Source organism: Pongo pygmaeus, chromosome X (assembly GCF_028885625.2).
Source record: "Pongo pygmaeus isolate AG05252 chromosome X, NHGRI_mPonPyg2-v2.0_pri, whole genome shotgun sequence".
NCBI classification, from domain to species: Eukaryota; Metazoa; Chordata; class Mammalia; order Primates; family Hominidae; genus Pongo; species Pongo pygmaeus.
In genome coordinates this window covers 110,081,741-110,102,978 of record NC_072396.2, presented here as the reverse complement: position 1 = coordinate 110,102,978, position 21,238 = coordinate 110,081,741, and the positions used below count along the sequence as shown (strand labels likewise).

Here is a 21,238-nt window from a genome sequence, read left to right as displayed (position 1 = left end):
TTTCAGCTTTCTACATATGGCTAGCCAGTTTTCCCAGCACCATTTATGAAGTAGGGAATCCTTTCCCCATTGTTTGTTTTTCTCAGGTTTGTCAAAGATCAGATAGTTGTAGATATATGGCGTTATTTCTAAGGGCTCTGTTCTGTTCCATTGGTCTATATCTCTGTTTTGGTACCAGTATCATGCTGTTTTGGTTACTGTAGCCTTGTAGTATAGTTTGAAGTCAGGTAGCATGATGCCTCCAGCTTTGTTCTTTTGGCTTAGGATTGACTTGGCAATGTGGGCCCATTTTTGGTTCCATATGAACTTTAAAGTAGTTTTTTCCAATTCTGTGAGGAAAGTCATTGGTAGCTTGATGGGGATGGCATTGAATCTATAAATTACCTTGGGCAGTATGGCCATTTTCACGATATTGATTATTCCTACCCATTAGCATGGAATGTTCTTCCATTTGTTTGTGTCCTCTTTTATTTCATTGAGCAGTGGTTTGTAGTTCTCCTTGAAGAGGTCCTTCATGTCCCTTGTAAGTTGGATTCCTAGGTATTTTATTCTCTTTGAAGCAATTGTGACTGGGAGTTCATTCATGATTTGGCTCTCTGTTTGTCTGTTATTGGTATATAAGAATGCTTGTGATTTTTGCACATTGATTTTGTATCCTGAGACTTTGCTGAAGTTGCCTATCAGCTTAAGGAGATTTTGGGCTGAGACGATGGGGTTTTATAGATATACAATCATGTCATCTGCAAACAGGGACAATTTGACTTCCTCTTTTCCTAATTGAGTAACATTTATCTCCTTCTCCTTCTCTCCTTCTCCTTCCTTCTGCCTGATTGCCCTGGCCAGAACTTCCAACACTATGTTGAATAGGAGTGGTGAGAGAGGGCATCCCTGTCTTGTGCCAGTTTTCAAAGGGAATGCTTCCAGTTTTTGGCCATTCAGTACGATATTGGCTGTGGGTTTGTCATAAATAGCTCGTATTATTTTGAGGTACGTCCCATCCCTACCTAATTTATTGAGAGTTTTTAGCATGAAGATTTGTTGAATTTTGCCAAAGGCCTTTTCTGCATCTATTGAGATAATCATGTGGTTTTTGTCATTGGTTCTGTTTATATGCTGTATTATGTTTATTGATTTGCTTATGTTGAACCAGCCTTGCATCCCAGGGATGAAGCCCACTTGATCATGGTGGATAAGCTTTTTGATGTGCTGCTGGATTCCATTTGCCAGTATTTTATTGAGGATTTTTGCATCGATGTTCATCAGGGATATTGGTCTAAAATTCTCTTTTTTGTTGTTGTGTCTCTGCCAGGCTTTGGTATCAGGATGATGCTGGCCTCATAAAATGAGTTAGGGAGGATTCCCTCTTTTTCTATTGATTGGGATAGTTTCAGAAGGAATGGTACCAGTTCCTCCTTGTACCTCTGGTAGAATTCTGCTGGTCCTGGACTTTTTTTGGTTGGTAAGCTATTAATTATTGCCTCAATTTCAGAGCCTGTTATTGCTCTATTCAGAGATTCAACTTCTTCCTGGTTTAGTCTTGGGAGGGTGTATGTGCCCAGGAATTTATCCATTTCTTCTAGATTTTCTAGTTTATTTGCGTAGAGGTGTTTATAGTATTCTCTGATGGTAGTTTGTATTTCTGTGGGATTGGTGGTGATATCCCCTTTATCATTTTTTTATTGTGTCTATTTTATTCTTCTCTCTTTTCTTCTTTATTAGTCTTGCTAGCGGTCTATCAATCTTGTTGATCTTTTCAATAAACCAGCTCCTGGATTCATTGATTTTTTGAAGGGTTTTTTTGTGTCTCTGTTTCCTTCAGTTCTGCTCTGATCTTAGTTATTTCTTGCCTTCTGCTAGCTTTTGAATGTGTTTGTTCTTGCTCCTCTAGTTCTTTTAATTGTTATGCTAGGGTGTCAATTTTAGATCTTTCCTGCTTTCTCTTGTGGGCATTTAGTGCTATAAATTTCCCTCTACACACTGCTTTGAATGTGTCCCAGAGATTCTGATATGCTGTGTCTTTGTTCTCATTGGTTTCAAAGAACATCTTTATTTCTGCCTTCATTTCGTTATGTACCCAGTAGTCATTCAGGAGCAGGTTGTTCAGTTTCCATGTAGTTGAGCAGTTTTGAGTGAGTTTCTTAATCCTGAGTTCCAGTTTGATTGCACTGTGGTCTGAGAGACAGTTTGTTATAATTTCTGTTCTTTTACATTTGCTGAGGAGTGCTTTACTTCCAACTATGTGGTCAGTTTTGGAACAGGTGTGGTGTGGTGCTGAATAGAATGTATATTCTGTTCATTTGGGGTGGAGAGTTCTGTAGATGTCTATTAGGTCTGCTTGGTGCAGAGCTGAGTTCAGTTCCTGGATATCCTTGTTAACTTTCTGTTTCGTTGATCTGTCTAATGTTGACAGTGGGGTGTTAAAGTCTCCCATTATTATTGTGTGGGAGTCTAAGTCTCTTTGTAGGTCTCTAAGCACGTGCTTTATGAATCTGGGTGCTCTTGTATTGGGTGCATATATATTAGGATAGTTAGCTCTTCTTGTTGAATTTATCCCTTTACCATTATGTAATGGCCTTCTTTGTCTCTTTTGATCTTTGTTGGTTTAAAGTCTGTTTTATCAGAGACTAGGATTGCAACCCCTGCCTTTTTTTGTTTTCCATTTGCTTGGTAGATCTTCCTCCATCCCTTTATTTTGAGCCTATCTGTGTCTCTGCACATGAGATGGGTTTCCTGAATACAGCACACTTATGGGTCTTGACTCTTTATCCAATTTGCCAGTCTGGGTCTTTTAATTGGAGCATTTAGCCCATTTACATTTAAGGTTAATATTGTTATGTGTGAATTTCATCCTGTCATTATGATGTTAGCTGGTTATTTTGCTCGTTAGTGGATGCAGTTTCTTCCTAGCCTTGATGGTCTTTACAATTTGGCATGTTTTTGCCGTGGCTGGTACCGGTTGTTCCTTTCCATGTTTAGTGCTTCCCTCAGGAGCTCTTTTAGGGCAGGCCTGGTGGTGACAAAATCTCTCAGCATTTGCTTGTCTGTTAAGTATTTTATTTCTCCTTCACTTATGAAGCTTAGTTTGGCTGGATATGAAATTGTGGATTGAAAATTCTTTTCTTTAAGAATGTTGAATATTGGCCCCCACTCTCTTCTGGCTTGCAGAGTTTCTGCTGAGAGATCCGCTGTTAGTCTGATGGGCTTCCCTTTGTGGGTAACCCGACCTTTCTCTCTGGCTGCCCTTAACATTTTTTCCTTCATTTCAACTTTGGTGAATCTGACAATTATGTGTCTTGGAGTTGCTCTTCTCGAGGAGTATCTTTGTGGTGTTCTCCGTATTTCCTGAATTTGAATGTTGGCCTGCCTTGCTAGCTTGGGGAAGTTCTCCTGGATAGTATCCTGCAGAGTGTTTTCCAACTTGCTTCCATTCTCCCTGTCACTTTCAGGTATACCAATCAGACGTAGATTTGGTCTTTTCACATAGTCCCATATTTCTTGGAGGCGTTCTTCATTTCTTTTTATACTTTTTTCTCTAAACTTCTCTTCTCGCTTCATTTCATTCATTTGATCTTCCATCACTGATACCCTTTCTTCCATTTGATCGCATCGGCTACTGAGGCTTGTGCATTCATCATGTAGTTCTCGTGCCATGGTTTTCTGCTCCATCAGGTCCTTTAAGGACTTCCCTGCATTGGTTATTCTAGTTAGCCATTCGTCTAATTTTTTTTCAAGGTTTTTAACTTCTTTGCCATGGGTTTGAACTTCCTCCTTTAGCTCGGAGTAGTTTGATCATCTGAAGCCTTCTTCTCTCAACTCGTCAGTCATTCTCCGTCCAGCTTTGTTCTGTTGCTGGTGAGGAGCTGCGTTCCTTTGGAGGAGGAGAGGTGCTCTGCTTTTTACAGTTTCCAGTTTTTCTGCTCTGTTTTTTCCCCATCTTTGTGGTTTTGTCTACCTTTTGTCTTTGATGATGGTGACGTACAGATAGGGTTTTGGTGTGGATGTCCTTTCTGTTTGTTGGATGTCCTTTCTGTTTGTTAGTTTTCCTTCTAACAGTCAGGACCCTCAGCTGCAGGTTTGCTGGAGTTTGCTGGAGGTCCACTCCAGACCCTGTTTGCCTGGATATCAGCAGCAGAGTCTGCAGAACAGCCGATATTGGTGAACAGCAAATGTTGCTGCCTGATCGTTCCTCTGGCAGTTTTGTCTCAGAGCAGTACCCAGCCATGTGAGGTGTCAGTCTGTCCCTACTGGGGGGTGCCTCCCAGTTAGTCTACTCGGGGGTCATGGACCCACTTGAGGAGGCAGTCTGTCCGTTCTCAGATCTCCAGCTGTGTGCTGGGAGAACCACTACTCTCTTCAAAGCTGTCAGACAGGGACATTTAAGTCTGCAGAATTTTCTGCTACCTTTTGTTTGGCTATGCCCTGCCCCCAGAGGTGGAGTCTACAGAAGCAGGCAGGCCTCCTTGAGCTGAGGTGGGCTCCACCCAGTTCGAGCTTCCTGGCCACTTTGTTTACCTACTCAAGCCTCGGCAATGGCGGGTGCCCCTCCCCCAGCCTGGCTGCCACCTTGCAGTTTGATCTCAGACTACTGTGCTAGCAATGAGCAAGGCTCCGTGGGCGTATAACCCTCTGAGCCAGGCACAGGATATAATCTCCTGGTGTGTCGTTTGCTAAGACCATTGGAAAAGCGCAGTATTAGGGTGGGAGTGACCCGATTTTCCAGGTGCTGTCTGTCACCCCTTTCTTTGACTAGGAAAGGGAATTCCCTGACCCCTTGCGTTTCCCGGGTGAGGTGATGCCTCGCCCTGCTTCAGCTCACACTCGGTGCGTTGCACCCACAGTCATGCACCCACTGTCTGACACTCCCTAGTGAGATGAACCCAGTACCTCAGTCGGAAATGCAGAAATCACCCATCTTCTGCGTCACTCACACTGGGAGCTGTAGACTGGAGCTGTTCCTATTCAGCCATCTTGGCTCCCTCAGACCCTGAGTATTCTTAAATCAGGGGTAAGGGCTCTATTAAAAAAAATGCTATTATATCGGATGGAAATTAGTGTTAAAAAAAGATTCAGTCAATAGATTTGCAGCATCGACATCCTTAGACCCCACTGCTCCTGCAAGTTACTAATAGCGAATAGCTAATGACTTCTAGTCATGACCTATCCTGTCCCCATGCTTTGGTAAAGAGTCCCCAGAATAATGCCCTCTCTCAGCCTTAGGGACTCACCCTGTCTGAGCTAATTCCAATTTGTGATGATACTTTTATTCCTTCGCTCATAACACTGTCCCCTAAAGTAGGTGAAGTCAGCATACCCTATAATAAAGTTGAGTAAAACAATTTGATTGTAATGAAACATTTTGAATTCAGCCCTTAACAACCTGGATAAGCATTATGTGGTCCAGCTAGCCCAGCTCCAGAATGCCTGGCCACACATGTCAAATTAGGACAATATCCAGCAGGCTCTAATGAGTAAGCCTGATGAACACCTCTCCAAAATGTCCCAAGATGACAGGATGTGCATGGGACTATACTTTTACTACTCCGCCGTCAAGACCTGCTGAGGGAAATTCTGTTCTTCTGGTCCTAAAGAAAGGACTAAGCTTCTTTGAAAACCTGCCATGATTACTCTGTCTTCTGTATTCCGCCATCAGCCTGCACTAAAATCCTTCTTAAATGAAAGATACTCTATGATAGAGTTCTTCACCTTTCCTCTCCTCTGGACTTGAAAATACTGGGGTGGCATGGGAGGAAAGGCAGCACTGAAACTTGCTTGAGTTTTACCCATACCATGTGGATCTATGCCTATGTGTAAAGTCCTATATATTTAGAGGAAAATTAATCAGCTTCTAATTTCACTACTGTAGCCAGAAGGTATTTTTAAAATCAGATTAATATATCCCTCTTTGGCCAGAATTCCAAATGCAACAACAAGCTGAACCCCTAACAGATTCTAATCAGATCATTATTATATACTTTAAAGAAATGAATATTATTTGAATAAGTCCTAATTCCATGGCATTAGATAAGTATATTTCAATAATGACAACAACCGATGATTTACAAAATTTTATTTTTCAAGGTTGAACAATGATTCATTGTAGACTTTCAGATGAAACAGTTAGCAGTCTTGAAGTACACATTGAATACAAATTAATTTGATTTCAGTAGGCACATTTCTTGGAACAAACTGAAGAGTACTTAAAAGATCCCATTGAATGCATGTGGCATTATTCCTAGTTTATGGATACTGTTTCAACTAAATGAATCTTGGGAGAGGGCACTTAGTAATTAATACATTTAGAAACTGATAGCACTAAAATATTAAAACTTATGCATTCCAATGTTTACATGTGTATGTGTGTGTGCACATGTGATTCCGCTTTGCCTGTTTTACTATCTTAATGATTATCCCTTCTTACTCTTTCCTCTGGGGATCTTACCTCACTTCTACTGACAGTCACTCAGAAATTTTCTTATCAGCCCTTTTATCCATCATTTTCTAGTTTTCAAATATTTCCAATAATGCCTTTTATTTTAGACAAGGGCTTTGTTGAAAAAACTAAATTACACCAAAATAAAACCATACTTTATCCCTAGTGCTGCTCATAACCTGCCAGAACTTTCATGCTTCAAATCACAAGGCTAGGGAAATTGTCTAGTCAGGAGCCCCCCTCCACATTTCTGTGATGGGCTGGGGCTTCCAGGTACTGCTGCTACAAGGTAATGTGTAGATATAACTTCTTCTGTCTCTTACAAAATAAACTGACCATGAAATATCATTGTCCCTTCACTTTCTTGTTTCAGCTGGCAAAGGATGTAAAGATTCCAGATGGATTTACATCTAAGTCAGAAATATTCATTACCTATGAGCCACTTTAAATATTTTCTGTCCTTTCTAAATGATTACCTAACATTTCAATTTCCCTTTTTGACATGTGCCCATCTTCCTTTCTTTATTAACACTGTATCCTTTAAAGCTCAGTTTATCATTTACAATCTCTCTTACTTGGTTACTTTGGGACATCTTTGTAGATTCAGGTCACTTTTGCCTATTTTTACCAGAATAACTGCCACAGAACGCAATGGGAGTTGACTTCCTAAAATAGTTTACTGTCTTACTGTCTTCAAATATGATTTTAAGATAAAACTTATTTTTAAGCTTAACTTTGAGTAAATATTATGAAGAAAAAATGAATTATTAAAAGACTTGATTCTACACACTACTTATATGAGGAAATTTTCTGAAATTAAAACATAGCAAGCTCCAGTTGCTCAGCGATGAGGTACTTGCACAAAATTCCCCACGGCCTTTTGGTGTACAAATTTATAATAATGAAGACTACTTCTAAGAAAAAAAATTTGACATAAAAGTTTGTTTTTTTAAAAAATCTACTGCATTCAAAAAGTTGTTTGAGTTGTAAACACTCAAGGATAAGCCAGTTTTAGGATCACATTATTGTGTCACAGTAAAAGAAATGTGAGTCACATTTATTTCCTTACTTCATGGATTCAGGCTTTCCTAAATTCTCAATAATGAGCTATACTACATTCTTGATGTAAGTTGTTAGGAAAATCCAAATCTTCATTTCTAGCACTAAGTGTCAAGAAATGTGCTGTTATGAAATCACACATAGTCAGCTGCTTTTGTATTTTGGTTAACCAGGTAGTTTGAAAATTATTTTCCCACTAGCACTGTCCTCAGATTTTAGAAGCAGAACTAGAGGAATTATATTGAGGTATACTTTGTGGCAGTTCTGTTGCTTCTCTATTGCCCCAGAATTTACCATGGTATTGAGGATGGATATGCAGAAATTATGCTCTTCATCAGGTAGCAGTTACCATAGGTGACCAAACATCACCTGTCTATGGCGTCTATAACATATTTGGGTGATGGACTACCATGACTTTCACTACTCTAATTTTGCAGGCTTATATATATGGTGAAAGTTGTATATTTTGTGAAATCTTTTTTTTAACCTTTAACATTAAGTCGTTACATATGAACTTATCACTGAATATGTTTAGATTAATTTCTGATTTTACTAAAATAGAAACCTGAAAAACACAGATATTAGCAAAGTTTTTTCATAGTTATGTTTAATTCCTTTTGTTTAATACTGGAAGGAAGCTTTTGTGTAGTCTAATCTTGGATTGGGCAAATATTTGATGCTGTCTGATAGTCACACTGTTGGCCAGATAATAATTTTGATAAATCAATCTATCTGCTTTGGGGAGTAGAATTTGACGCCTACCTTAAGGTATTAAAAAATACTCATTCTACAGTACATGTGTATAGGAGTTCAGTCCTGTATTCAGGCTCACAACTGTATTATTTGATGGTTTGTAACAACAGCTATTGCACATCTTTTGGGGGTTCTGAGAAAAACCAAGCGTCTGGGGCTTTCTTCCTTTCTTCTTATCATGAGAAAATCAGCTTAAAAATGGGTGAAAAGAACAAAACTGGTCTTTAACTGTAGGCTTAATTGGCATGAATCAGTGAGAAAAAGAGTGGTGGCCTTTTCCCCTCTGTCACCATAGTTTTCTCTGGGCATGCAGGTTGGTCAACCTTAGTCTGGGTTATAATAATCTTTAAGATTTTTGTTTCTTGACTAAACCTTTGGTTCTTTATATAGCTTTGGAAAAATCACATACAGTTTGTCGATGTTTTTCTTTTTCTGAAAAATCTTATCCCAGTGCCAATTCTTTTGAAGGCTGCTTGTAATCTAATTCATAACAGGTTTCTTTACTCCATGTTGTAAAATCTGAATACAGATACTGTCCAAACTGTCCAAAGAGTAATGTTTGAATTCACAGTAACAAAAGTTACAAAGTTTGTGCAAAAGATATTGTACACCATTGGAGTATCTAGAGCTTGCTATAGTTAATTTTATACATAAAGCTGCATTTCTCATTAAAACTATTCTGTGCTACATTAAAAGTTAAGTTTTGGATTTAATCTTTACTAAAAATAAAACTGAATACTCATTTAATCTCTGAAATCAGAAGATGCAGACTGCCTATACATGATGTTTATAATGTGGTAATAAATCACTGGAAACTTTTAGACATCATAATTGCTTTGGAGCTCTTCAAGTTTTCCAAGTGTCATGAAGTAAACCCGGCTGTGGTGATTGGGCAGGGTAGAGGTAAAGAACAGCTTGAAAAAGAAAGAAATACACTGTCAACAGATATTTAATACATTGCAACCAGATATTTCATATAACTATAATTTTATCTGCATCTGCTAATTAAAATATTAAGCCTTACTGTTTTGTGGAACAGTTTGTTTTTCAAATGAAAGAATCAGTTTATATTAGTTTCAAGTCTAAATTATACATTTTTAAAACAACCTTTTACTATATTCTACATAATTATAATTTATATGGTTAAATAAAATTAGTAATTTTGTAGGTGGCCTTCATTTGCTGAAGTTCTTGATTATTTTTGGGCAATACTTCTTTGCTTTTTAAAACAATAATCTACTTATATTCAAGTTGGCTTTTCTTTTAATATAAGGAAACAAATTATTTAGGTGTTGTTTACCGTTGCTGCTTGTATTTAAGAAGCCACTGAAATTTTCTACTTGGTACAATTTTTTTTTTCTTTTCATTATTTTTTAATATTAAAAAATTTAACAGACAGATAATACTGTATGTTTTTATCACATACAAAATGATGTTTTGAAGTCCATATACACCGTGGAATTGTTAAATCTTATTAATTAACAAATGTATCACCTCACGTGGTTATCATTTTTATGGTGAGAGCACTTAACATCCACTCATGCAATTTTCTATTTCAGCAAAATGGACTGACATCAACAGATTGATAAAATGAGTTAAACCCAGTGGCTTAGAGAGGGACATGTTGTGTAAATGTGGTCTGTACCATAAAGAAAATTATAACAAAATATTCACATAAATATCAAACAAAGGTCTCCTTGTTAGGACTAAGGCTTTTGACATCCACAGTGGCTATATTGAGGAGACTTTGTGACATAATGATGATGATAAGATACACTAGGTGTGACAAAGGGAGGCAGGGAGTCTCTAATTTGTGATACTGTGAGCTTACAGTATATGTAACTGTACATTTGCTTGATAAAAGATAATATTTGAAATTATTAAAATTTAAATATTAAAAATATTTAATATTATTAGACAAAGGCAGCAATCATAGTTACTTCAGTTAGTAGTCATCAAGAAAACAAATAGTCTTTTAAGAAAAAATTATATGATTATACTGAGTTAAATAAAATGTAAAATGCCCTCGCTTAACTCTTCTAAGATCTGCTTTATACCTAATTAAATAAAAGTCTTCATAAACCTTTACAGAGTTTGCTCTGTACAGAGGGGGATGCAGGGCTTTAAGTGTATATGAAAACAGTATTTTACATTTCATAGTAAGTAATTTTACCTCATAATAAAGAGATAACATTGTAAATTTTTTAAAAGATATGCTAGTCATTCTTGACTTAACATATCTGATGTTACAGGCAATCTGTGAGATGCTTACAGATATGACTAGTTGTCACAATTGTTCCCAAAGCAGTTATTAATATTTCTATTTTGGAGATGAAGGAACTAAGGATCGGAAAGATTAATCAAACTTCTCAGGTTCTCTAACCTGGTTAGTCCTGGTTAGAGCCAGGACTGCATTCTAGGTCTCGCTGACCTGAAACACAGGTTTTTGCCATTTCATCTCTTCACATTGTAAATTGGCAACTTTGCTTGACATACAGTGCTTTATCCTGGCTGTTCTGATATTAACTCAAACCCTCTGCAATCTCTTCTCAACATGAATGTTTCCTAATCCTATTAGGACTATTTCTTCACACTATTATTTCCTATAATAGGTAGGAATGGTAATAATCTTACACCATGAAATTTTCCATCTAAATTATTTGAATTAGTTGTTAAAATTGATCAAATTATACAAATAATTGCCAAATCTTGATTTTATTTTTATTTTCTGCAAAATAAACATCATAACACCCACTTGTGAAGATAAATTGAGACAGCTGTTAAAGTATCTAGCACAAGGCCTACTATACAATTAGGTGCTCAGTAAACATAAGTACATTTTCCTTCTGTTACTGAATTATGCTGAAAGCTATAAAAGGCAGATTTGCTCAAGCATTTTGTTTAAAAATATCATTTTAATATGAACATGAAAGGCACTATGAATCAAAGACAATAAAGAATTTTGAACCAAATAAAATAATGGCTAAGCTTTGCTTAAGACGTAACTAGAATTTTTTCTTATTTTTTCAAAATGAGCTTCTTTTGAAACCAAATTTCATCACTTACCAAATTAGCGTTTCTACTGCAAAATATAAAATTGTTTTTAATCAATAGTATGCCAGTTTGAAAAAATATACCACAAATATATTTATAGCCAGAAGGAAAAGGACAGAAATTTCTTTTGTTAGTTCATTTTCAATGGTTGCGTTATTTTTGCTGTAACTGGAGGGTGTAAGCTATACCTTGTCACCCCGGGTGCACAGGAATCTCAGCTTCTTAATTGACCTGCGCTTCAGCTCACTTTCCAGAACCCTGGATTGTAAAGAGCGCACTTCAATGGCCTTTTGGCCCCATCCTGTGGTTCGCTGTGTACATTCAAAAGCTACAATACAAATGAAAAAAAATCAGAAAAACACAAAATCTTTCTGGCTGTCATAAAAAATTATAACTACAGTCAATGTTTGTTTATTAAGAGGCTCATTGTTACAGTTCAGGTTAGCACATCCTGTTTTTCCCTCCTGTAGTCAGTTGTTTGGCCATTTTGCTGCTCAAGAGTGGTGTTCAAACTGGCTATCTAAAGGCACCATTGTAATCAACATTTAATTACCAGGTCTCAATTATTTAATTCTTGTATTCATATCCTCTAAGACCACAGAAAAAGCTAAGGACTAATTTTCTCCCATTTGCAGACATTGTGATCTACTCACAGCCACTCTTTATTTTATAGTCTAAGTGACATACAGCATTCCTAATAAGGGCTCCTAATAAGGGTGTATATTTGTGCTCCAGTGACATACATGAAAACCTGACTCTTAAAAATTAAAATTGTTAAAAAATGACTTGCTCAAATAATGACTGTAGCAACCCTAATGCAATTCATTAAATTATCGTGTTATAAGCAGAACCAAAGCTAATTTGATATTCTTAAGGTTTTTTCCTGCTCAGGAAATATTTACTAAGATTTTAACTTTTTTGACTCTATTTTATAATACTTTGTGACAAATATAGATTATGATAATAATTGCCTTAAACCTAATTGTGTAAACAGTCAGTCAGCTGGTGCTGTAAGGTATTTTTTGACACAAGGAACAGCACTATTATTACATTTCTAACTTTCAATTTAATATTCTTTATGTACTTCATGGGGAAAAATTCCATAAGTAAATAAAATCCTGACATTTAAAATAATATCAAGATTTTAAACTCAAATTAAAATAGTCTAGGAAACAACAAAATAAGGCATCTTCATTCTCATATTAACATGATTAAAATCAGAATCAATTAATTACTTTGATTTTTCATTTTTTCTATTATAAAAGGAATAAATTGACTAAGAAAAATGGTTATCTTGGAAGAAGACTTTATAAGTCAAATTTCAGACTAGAATTAAAATAACTCCAGATATAAGGGAAATAAGGAAAATCAGTCTCCAGAGGGTTGGGAACAAGTAACAGATTTAGTCTATCTAGAGTTGAATTTCTTCACCTATGTGACTACTTTATTAAAAATGATATTTTTGTCAACAACAACATAGATCAAAAATTCTAAACTTAAAGCACAGGCTTTTTGCTGAGTCCAAGTACATAGTTCATATGGCATTGCATAATTTCCACCGTAGTCCCAAAACACCTACATCTGCCACTTAACCTAGCTACTGAGCTAGCTTGCTTTCTGAGATGAAACACAATGATTTGGAAGTGGGAACACTTAGTAATACCTGATGCAATTGTTAAGCCTGTATATATTTGTTTGGAAATGGAGAGCAATGATTTGAACACATTTATTATAACTTAAGAAAACGTAAAATTTAAATTGGGGAAATCTGGATCTGAATTAGTTTTAAATAACAAAGCAGTTGTTTGTAGACAGAGTAATACAGTAATTGATCTCCTTAATATCAGTGTTATATAGCAGTCTTTAGCATACTCTCAAAATATCCTTAATATACAAACTAAAATATCATGTTCTTATAGTACTGTAATTTATTTTACATGTAGCTGTCTTTCAAATTCTAGCAACTATTTTTGTTTTAGGTCAGAAGTTGTCCTGTCTGAGGACAAGAGCTGCACCAGATGACTTCTCAAGATGCCTTTGACCCTTATGATTGTCTCCTGGCATAAATATAGGGGTTTGTTCAGTTTCCTATTTGAACTGAATTTCCTTATAACCATTTCTGATTAGCATATCGATCACAAAAGTACCACTGTAAAGGATAGAACATGAGTCATTATTTTTACTTTCTTTTGCCCCGAATCTGTCAATTATACTGTAAGCATTTATCTTCTGTCACTTAAAGTGGTTTTAAACCCTCTGTGAGTTCTTACTTGTTTGAGGAAATTGGAGCAGGTTTTCAGGACAATCCTTAAACTGACTATATATGAAAAAAAAGAAGAAGAAGAAGGATTCTGCAGATGCAATGCAAAGTGCCATCATCCCATATAAAAAAATGTTCATTAAAAAGCAGTTCTTTCAAAATGGTCCTTAAAGCCACATGAGGATCATATTTAGTCATTTTATAGAGATCTCAGAAGCATCTGTCTTCTCATTTGACAGACCATCTCTCTCTCTCTTTCTCTCTCTCTCTCTGTCTGTCTCTATGTTGTCAACAACAACATAGACTAAAAATTCTTAACCTAAAGCAAAGGCTTTTTGCTGAGTCCAAGTACATAGTTCATATGGCATCGCATAATTTCCACCTTAGTCCCAAAACACCTACATCTGCCACTTAACCTAGCTACTGAGCTAGCTTGCTTTTCTGAGATGGGACACAATGTTTTGGAAGTGGGAACACTTAGTAATACCTGATGCAATTGTTAAGTCTCTCTCTCTCTCTCTCCACACACACACACACACACACACACACACACACACATACACTGCTGCCTTTTTCCTTTATTTTCTCCATTAAACTTCTCTTTTCTATAATAGCTATCCTCCAGCTAATCATTCTACTCTCTCTAATATTTTTACTTTTCGTATGCATTATGTTCCCTATCTAGAATCACATCTGGGGTCACTGAGCCTCAGAACATATACAAGAATCTCAAATTATTTGGATTTCTCAGATCAGCAGTCCTGCTTTGGCTAGGAAGAAAAAAATGTCCTGGTTTGATGAAGGTGAAAAGGCATTTTTCTTTGTTGCCATGTGGTTGGTATCTAACAAGCACTCCAGTCAGTCATATCTGTCACTTTTCTAAATGATTTGATTCTTCACAGGAATATCACTCACAAAATAGAACTCTACTGACTATAAAAAATAGAAGTATTTGGCTCTTTTATACTAGTTGGCAGTCTCCTAAGATAAAGATAAACCCCACAATCGGTGAGATGAAAAGAAGCATTTCCAGTATCTGTGTAAAGTCTGCAAGTAAAGGGAGTTAAAACAAAATTATAGATTTTTGTGGAAAGGAATTAGCTCTCATTTCAATTATACAATATTGCAAATAACTCAGATAACCAAAATGAGTCTCTTTGTGGTACTCTCACGAATTCATTAAGCATAGGACAAATACAGGCATCACCTTACTAAGGGAATAATTATGCAGAACCCCAAATTAATCTTATGTGTCTTAAGAAAATGTAATAATTCAGGAAATCTTTTCTTAGGACACTTTTTTACCCTTGAAAAGTTTCTCTGGGGTCCTGAAGAAGAAAGAAATTGTATACATACCTATAGAAGATGGTATGTCTTTCCACATTTCAAGGATCTTCTTGAAGAGTTGTTCATTTGCTTCCACAGAAAGGGCTTCAGCATTGAAGGTGAGCATCATGCCAATTCCCAAGCAATCAGGTAAAATGATGATATTCTGTGGTATAATGATTTCCAGGGGCTGGAATTATGTTTCATAAAGATTTATATGTCCAATATTTTATCACTACTACTTTAATCGAAGCAGCTTGGCAGAGCAATAAAGACCAAAAGAGGTTCAAAGAGCAAGGAGGAAGAGAAACCTCTGTTTCCAAATTAATAAGCATGCTATCCAATATTTGAAGAGAGCTGCTTTCTTTATGTCATAAATTCATAACTGTTAAATATTCTTCTTTATAATTAGGAGAAAGCCTTATTTTAAAAAAGCAAAGATGTATTTCCAACACACAGAGATTTCTTGATATTTCACAAATTATTGTGTATCATAATAGAAGAAACACTACTTGTTAGAGACTTGGGTTTAAGATAACACATTAATAAATACTTTAGTAATTAATGTACAAACCAAATAACAAATATACAATACTTGCTTATCAGCCAACTCACTCAAATTAGAAATAGAAATCTAATCTAAAAAACAGCTTGAGCTTAAAATGTTTACAAGGGACAGCTTTATAATAGTCTTCACAGCTTGAAATATAACTTTGAGTCATTTCCCCCTTTGCAAAAAAGTTAGAATTTCTTTTCCAATTATTATAATTTCAAATGCACTTAAGATACACATTCAAAGACATATTTGGTGACATAATATGAAAAACTAAGAAATATCTAAGCATTTCTAAATTTCATGATGCACAAAACAATGCAACAAAGTTTTCTTAAACTACAGATACTGTCACATTAACAGTATTTCCCTGCAAATGAAAAATTGTGTTCCTCTATGGTTTCTCCAAACTAGCACATTCCAAAAAAAAAAAAACAAAAAAAACAGAAACTATACTTGCCAAACCCAGCGTACTCAGGCCAGGTGCTTGAGGCCATGTCCCAGCAACAACAATCCTTATAACTAAAATGGGGATCCAGAGACGAAAAGCAATTTTAATGCGTTCCCTGGGCACTTGCATGAGCAATTGAATAAGAAAAAAAGATAAAGGAAGAGAGTAAAAGAAATTGCAGGAAAGAAGGTTGTCTTAATAAAATCTGTTTAGAAAAAAACTGGACTGTTGCAAATCCAGACAGCCTCAGATGCTTCTCAGATGATTCCTGAAGTAACCAGATATTCTTTAGCACACAGGGTTCCCTTGTATCATTACAGCTTTTGTAATCTAGCACTCTTGGAAAAATATTATTTTTATTATATTCTTTCTCAGAAGATACCCCCCTCCCTGATATTAGAGTCCTTTCTCTTTTAGTGGGTCAAGACACTAGAGTATTTAGCTAAAAATATTTTTGAATATACACAAGGTATCCTAATTAGGTCAGAAAGTGATTTTTAAGAACTCATCTCTAACTAACAAATTGCTTCAAAAGGAAATAACTTTCCTTGCTTATTAATCATGTGAAACACGGGGGTCAAAATTCCTGAATTACTTTTCAAATAAGTGTAAACATGGACCAATGCTGCAAAGTTCAATACTGTACTAGCTTCTTAATAAAAGCTATCTGACGCAACATTAAAAAAAAAGAGAGAGAGATGCAGGAAGCTACGGAAGACACTCCAACTGAAGAGTACAACAATAGCTATAACAAAATTAACTTGACCTCACGTTTAAGTGGCTTTGGCTAAGATTGGTTCAGTATTTTCTACATTATCAACAGTGTGATTTCTATATAATCATGGGCAACAACTGAGTAATAAGCTAATTATCTTTAATATGACCAAAAGACTTTTACAAAATTGTCCCCACTAATGTCCTGACAATTGGTTTATGTAATTTGTTAGAGACATATGAGACAATTCTGAGAGCTGTTCAAAATATCACACAACTGTAGTAATTTGAAAATACATCAAAGTTTTTTCCTGGACTTTTTGTATAATGCTAAACTGCTAAAACTTTGGTTGTCTAAAAATTGGGAATTTAAATATAGTGAAGTAGAGAGCTGTTGGTTTAGGCCTTCCTTTTAAATAAAAATTTCAATAGGACAAACACCATTGCCAACATCAAATTTGAGACACGGTAGAATTATATTTTGTATGGTGTGTGTGAGGGATATTACATTATGTTCAAACTCTTTATGTAAATGATGTGTATAATATTTTTATGGCAATCTATATTTTAGATGTTGTGCCATGTTTCACAAAACATAAGCATTTAAGAGTTGAGGAGTATCTGCTTTTAAAATGCTGAATCTTTTGATCAGAAATTCTAACTATAATTAACCAGATAAGAGAACATTTTATGATAATTTGCTGTTATGTCACTGTTGAGGTAATATAATAAAGAATAGGGATACACATAATAATGCTGCAATACTGGTGTTGTATGTTTAAAAAAATTGTTAATGCATTGTGAAGTGCAGAAAAACTAAAGCAAGTACTGCAAAATCAAATACACTTTATGGTCAGTTATTATAAATATATAAACATAAATGGATAGAGAATGTAGAGCATATATCCCATCTAAAAGGAGCTATGAATGAATAAATTCCTATTGATAATGGCTAGATAGTAATGTGGCACTGATGCTATCTGGTCTTCTGATGTAGCAATAGAAGTCCAGAGTTTAAGTGTAAACTTTATTCTTTAAAAATAAAAAAAAAACATTCAGCAAGACAAGCAAAATCTATCTGCAGAATATACTCAGCTTTCTAAACTAAGGAATCATCAGTGTTTTTTGTTTATGCAAGACCACTTTCTGGCACTCTATACTTACCTTTTATGTCTTAGTTCCAGTATAGACATTGCTAATCATATTTTTAAACCTTTCAGAGTTTTGACAGTTGGAAAAACTCAAATGGTAGTATGCAATAATTTCTAGGAATCTGAAGGTATTATCTTACATTATTTGGCAGGGTCACATCAGACATAACCTCAGATTCTGCATCGATGAGGTGATATCCATCTGCTGAGCTGAAGAAAATCTTTAGTCTTTTTTCAGAACCAATAGCCAGGTCAACTGTCACTGGCTTATGATCAAGTGTTGGAAATACCTGTGAATATAAAACCAAATATGGCCAAAAGGCCAAAAATGACATTCTAACTAAGGCAAAAATTCCCTCACTCTTTTGTCAGGTTTATAAGTGTACAAAACCCAGGTGGATTTTTAAAATGGCATATTGTATTTAGAGACCTGTGTATTACAGTTTTTCTTAGATCTGTTATCACAACAAAGAAATAATTATGTTCAATAGCTTCAAAATATTGAGTTTCTCTTCAAAGGTCAGATTGGCAATGATCGTAAGAGCTTTGTATGGCCCTGCATTCTGTTTGCTGTCTTCAAGTTCCTTGCCTTGAGCTTCAGCAAATGAAGGAGCTCATCTGGTCTCTTAAACCGGTTCGCTGGATCAGCTGCCTGTATTTTTGCCAGTATTCGTATATAGGCTTGATAGGACATGTAGTCTCCTTCAGAGTCTGCTGATTGATCAATGCATACTTGGTAGGGAATGAAAAGGGCCAGACATGTTAACCTACCATATACTGGGTGTGTACTCTAGGCTCCTATGGTTTCTAGTCCAAAACAAAAGGCCAAACAGGATTCATTGCCAAGATCAGATCACGGTAGAGGACTGAGCATCACAGGATTCACCATACTGTAGTTGTGAGGTGGGAGTCAAGAACTGCAGTGAGGACTTGGACAAGAACTGTGTATCAGGCTAGACAGACTGTTGGTACTTAGCTCTTCGCTTTCCAGCTCCATACCAGGCAGCTCTGACCAATCAGCAGACACCCAAGAATAAACCCATATCCAAATACTGACAGCTGAACCAAGGCCCAATTTAGGGAGATCAGATCAGGGATGTGATGTGATTTGTCTTAGGGTTGACTCAGACTGTATATACAGTCATCTGTATAATTTATAGAAGAACATCGTTATTATGCAAATAGACATTGGCAGGTAGTCATAAGAATTTGCTCATCTTTATTGTATACATGTGATGTGTTCCCTTACAAAATATACCATGTAAACAGATCCTGACTTAAGATACAAAAGTATTTCATGAATACCTTGCTGCGTCTGTCAGGATGGGTCCCTATCAGTGCTTTGTTAAAACCTGTCTGTGGATCAACTAGTTAAAAATCACCTGGAACATCTGCTAAAAATATCAATTCCCAGGCCCTACTCCAGACCCACTAATTCAGCCTGGTGTTGGGTCTGAGATCTAAACCTTTACCAAATGTTCCAGCTAATTCTGATATACATCCTAGGTTAGAAGCTACTGGATGTGATAGAATGCTGCCAGTTCTTTAGTCAACCCTCATTACTATGGAATAAATACAAAATAATTCCATTTAAGTAGAATTCTGGAGCATTATAAGTAAGTTACTCTAGATAAAAACAGTCCCTCATTTTAAGGTTAGTTGTTTAAGACACTAAATTGTTAATTTATGTGGCTTATCCACAGAAGTTCAGCCAAACTGTAATAAAGTTAGAAAGAGTACTGGTAAGCCTAACCACCATGTCTCACAATATTAATAGATATAGAGAGAAATGTGTTTAGAGTTCCAGCTTGGAAGGAATATAGACCCATCCAACCCCTTCCCATACCCACATATTGTGGCCATGGTAACTGGAGCAAAGGCTTTCTTTTCCCTCCTTTTTCCTCCAAGGGTGTTCCCTCTCTATCATTACCATACCTTTCTTTACCTTCCCTCTGCTCTCTACCCCCCACTAAGAGAAAACAGGGACTTTCTCAGCTTCAATTTATTGGGGTGGCACCCAAAGCCTGTGTTTGGGGCTCTAGAAGAGAAGGTCTTCATAATGACTACAGGAATTGGGAGTGAGGCGCTGGTGGGGAGGTCCTATAAGGGGAGGGGCCAGGGATTTCCCTCGCATTCTCCCTTGCTGTGGTGCCTGTGAATTGTCTAAAAAAGGGTTAAACAGTAATTACTGACATGGTATATTCAAGTTACATTAGTGAGACCCCATCTCTACAAAATATTAAAAAATTAACCAGGCATGATGTGTGCCTGTAGTCCTAGCTACTTGGGAGGCTGAGGTAGGAGGATGGCTTGAGCCCAGGAGATCAAGGCTGCAGTGAGCTATGATCATGCCACTGCACTCTAGCCTGGGCCAGAGTGAGAGAGTGAGACCTTGTATCTAAAAAATAAACAAACAAACAAGCAAGCAAACTAACAATAAAATTGCATTAACTATAGAAGAATGGTATATACTTCTGCATCTGTATTCCAAGGTACGATTCTGTTCACAATTTCTTCTCAAAATAAAAAATCATACAATCCAAAGAAAAAGGAGATCACTCACTTTAATAGCAGTGCTTTCATCAAAGGACTTCGGTGCCCATGCATAAAGGTGAATTGATGATTTCAAAGCAATTGCAATATATGTTGTTTCTTCATGTTGGACTATAATGATAAAACACAAAAAAGTAACGATGCCACAGAGTTAACAAGAACACTCAAGTATTTGTATTTGTCATAAAAAATGCCATAACCACAATTTAAGAGCACAGACAGTATATTTTTGGGGAAGCTACTTGGTTACAATTTGATGCCCACAAAAAGGTGACTAAATTACTGTATAGTTTTATGGAGTATACATATTCGCCTTCAAGAGCACTCTAAATTGTACACTAAAACATTGATGAAAGAAATTAAAGAAGACCTAAATAAATGGAAAAAGTTCTCCTGTTTGTAGATAGGTATATTTAACATTGTTGAAATAGCAATACGGTCCAAAATTGTCCCCATAGATTCAATGCAATCCCTATTAAAATCCCAATGGCCTTTTATTGAAGAAATGGAAAAGTTGATCCTATATTTCACGTGGAATCTTAAGACGCTCCTAATAGCCAAACAATGTTGAAAAAGAAAATCTAAGTTGGAGAACTCACACTTTCCAATTTCAAAGCTTACTACAAGTTACAGTAATCAAAGCAGTATGGTACTAAATAACATAAGGAGAGACACATAGATCAATGGAATAAAACTGGGAGTTGGCAAATAAACCCATACATCTATGTCAATGGTGTTATACCATTCAATAGGGAAAAAACAGTCTTTTCAACAAATGGTGCTGGGACAAGCGGATATACCTATGCAAAACAATAAAGTTGGAGCCCAAATTTCACAACATATACAAAATTAACTCAAAATTGATCAAATACCTAAATGTAATAGCTAAAACAATAAAACTCTTGGAAGTAAACATACGGATAAATCTTGATGA

At 36.1% G+C, this 21,238-nt stretch overlaps 1 protein-coding gene across 3 annotated transcripts in view; it reads right to left on the bottom strand.

The window, feature by feature from the left end:
- Nucleotides 1-6,059: 6,059 nt before the first annotated feature.
- The window catches only part of NRK (Nik related kinase), a 135,897-nt gene continuing 120,718 nt past the window's right edge, over nucleotides 6,060-21,238 (bottom strand). The window contains exons 24-29 of one of the 3 annotated variants that reach the window (XM_054473118.2): nucleotides 20,311-20,415; nucleotides 18,341-18,483; nucleotides 17,892-18,041; nucleotides 14,913-15,072; nucleotides 11,485-11,624; nucleotides 6,060-9,156 (exon numbers count right to left, since the gene is read on the bottom strand). In XM_054473118.2, the coding sequence (XP_054329093.1) occupies nucleotides 9,061-9,156; nucleotides 11,485-11,624; nucleotides 14,913-15,072; nucleotides 17,892-18,041; nucleotides 18,341-18,483; nucleotides 20,311-20,415 (794 nt within the window). In that variant the 3' untranslated portion in view covers nucleotides 6,060-9,060. The remainder of the gene's footprint in view (nucleotides 9,157-11,484; nucleotides 11,625-14,912; nucleotides 15,073-17,891; nucleotides 18,042-18,340; nucleotides 18,484-20,310; nucleotides 20,416-21,238) is intronic. The other 2 variants (XM_063660118.1, XM_063660119.1) reach the window with 2 other exon arrangements.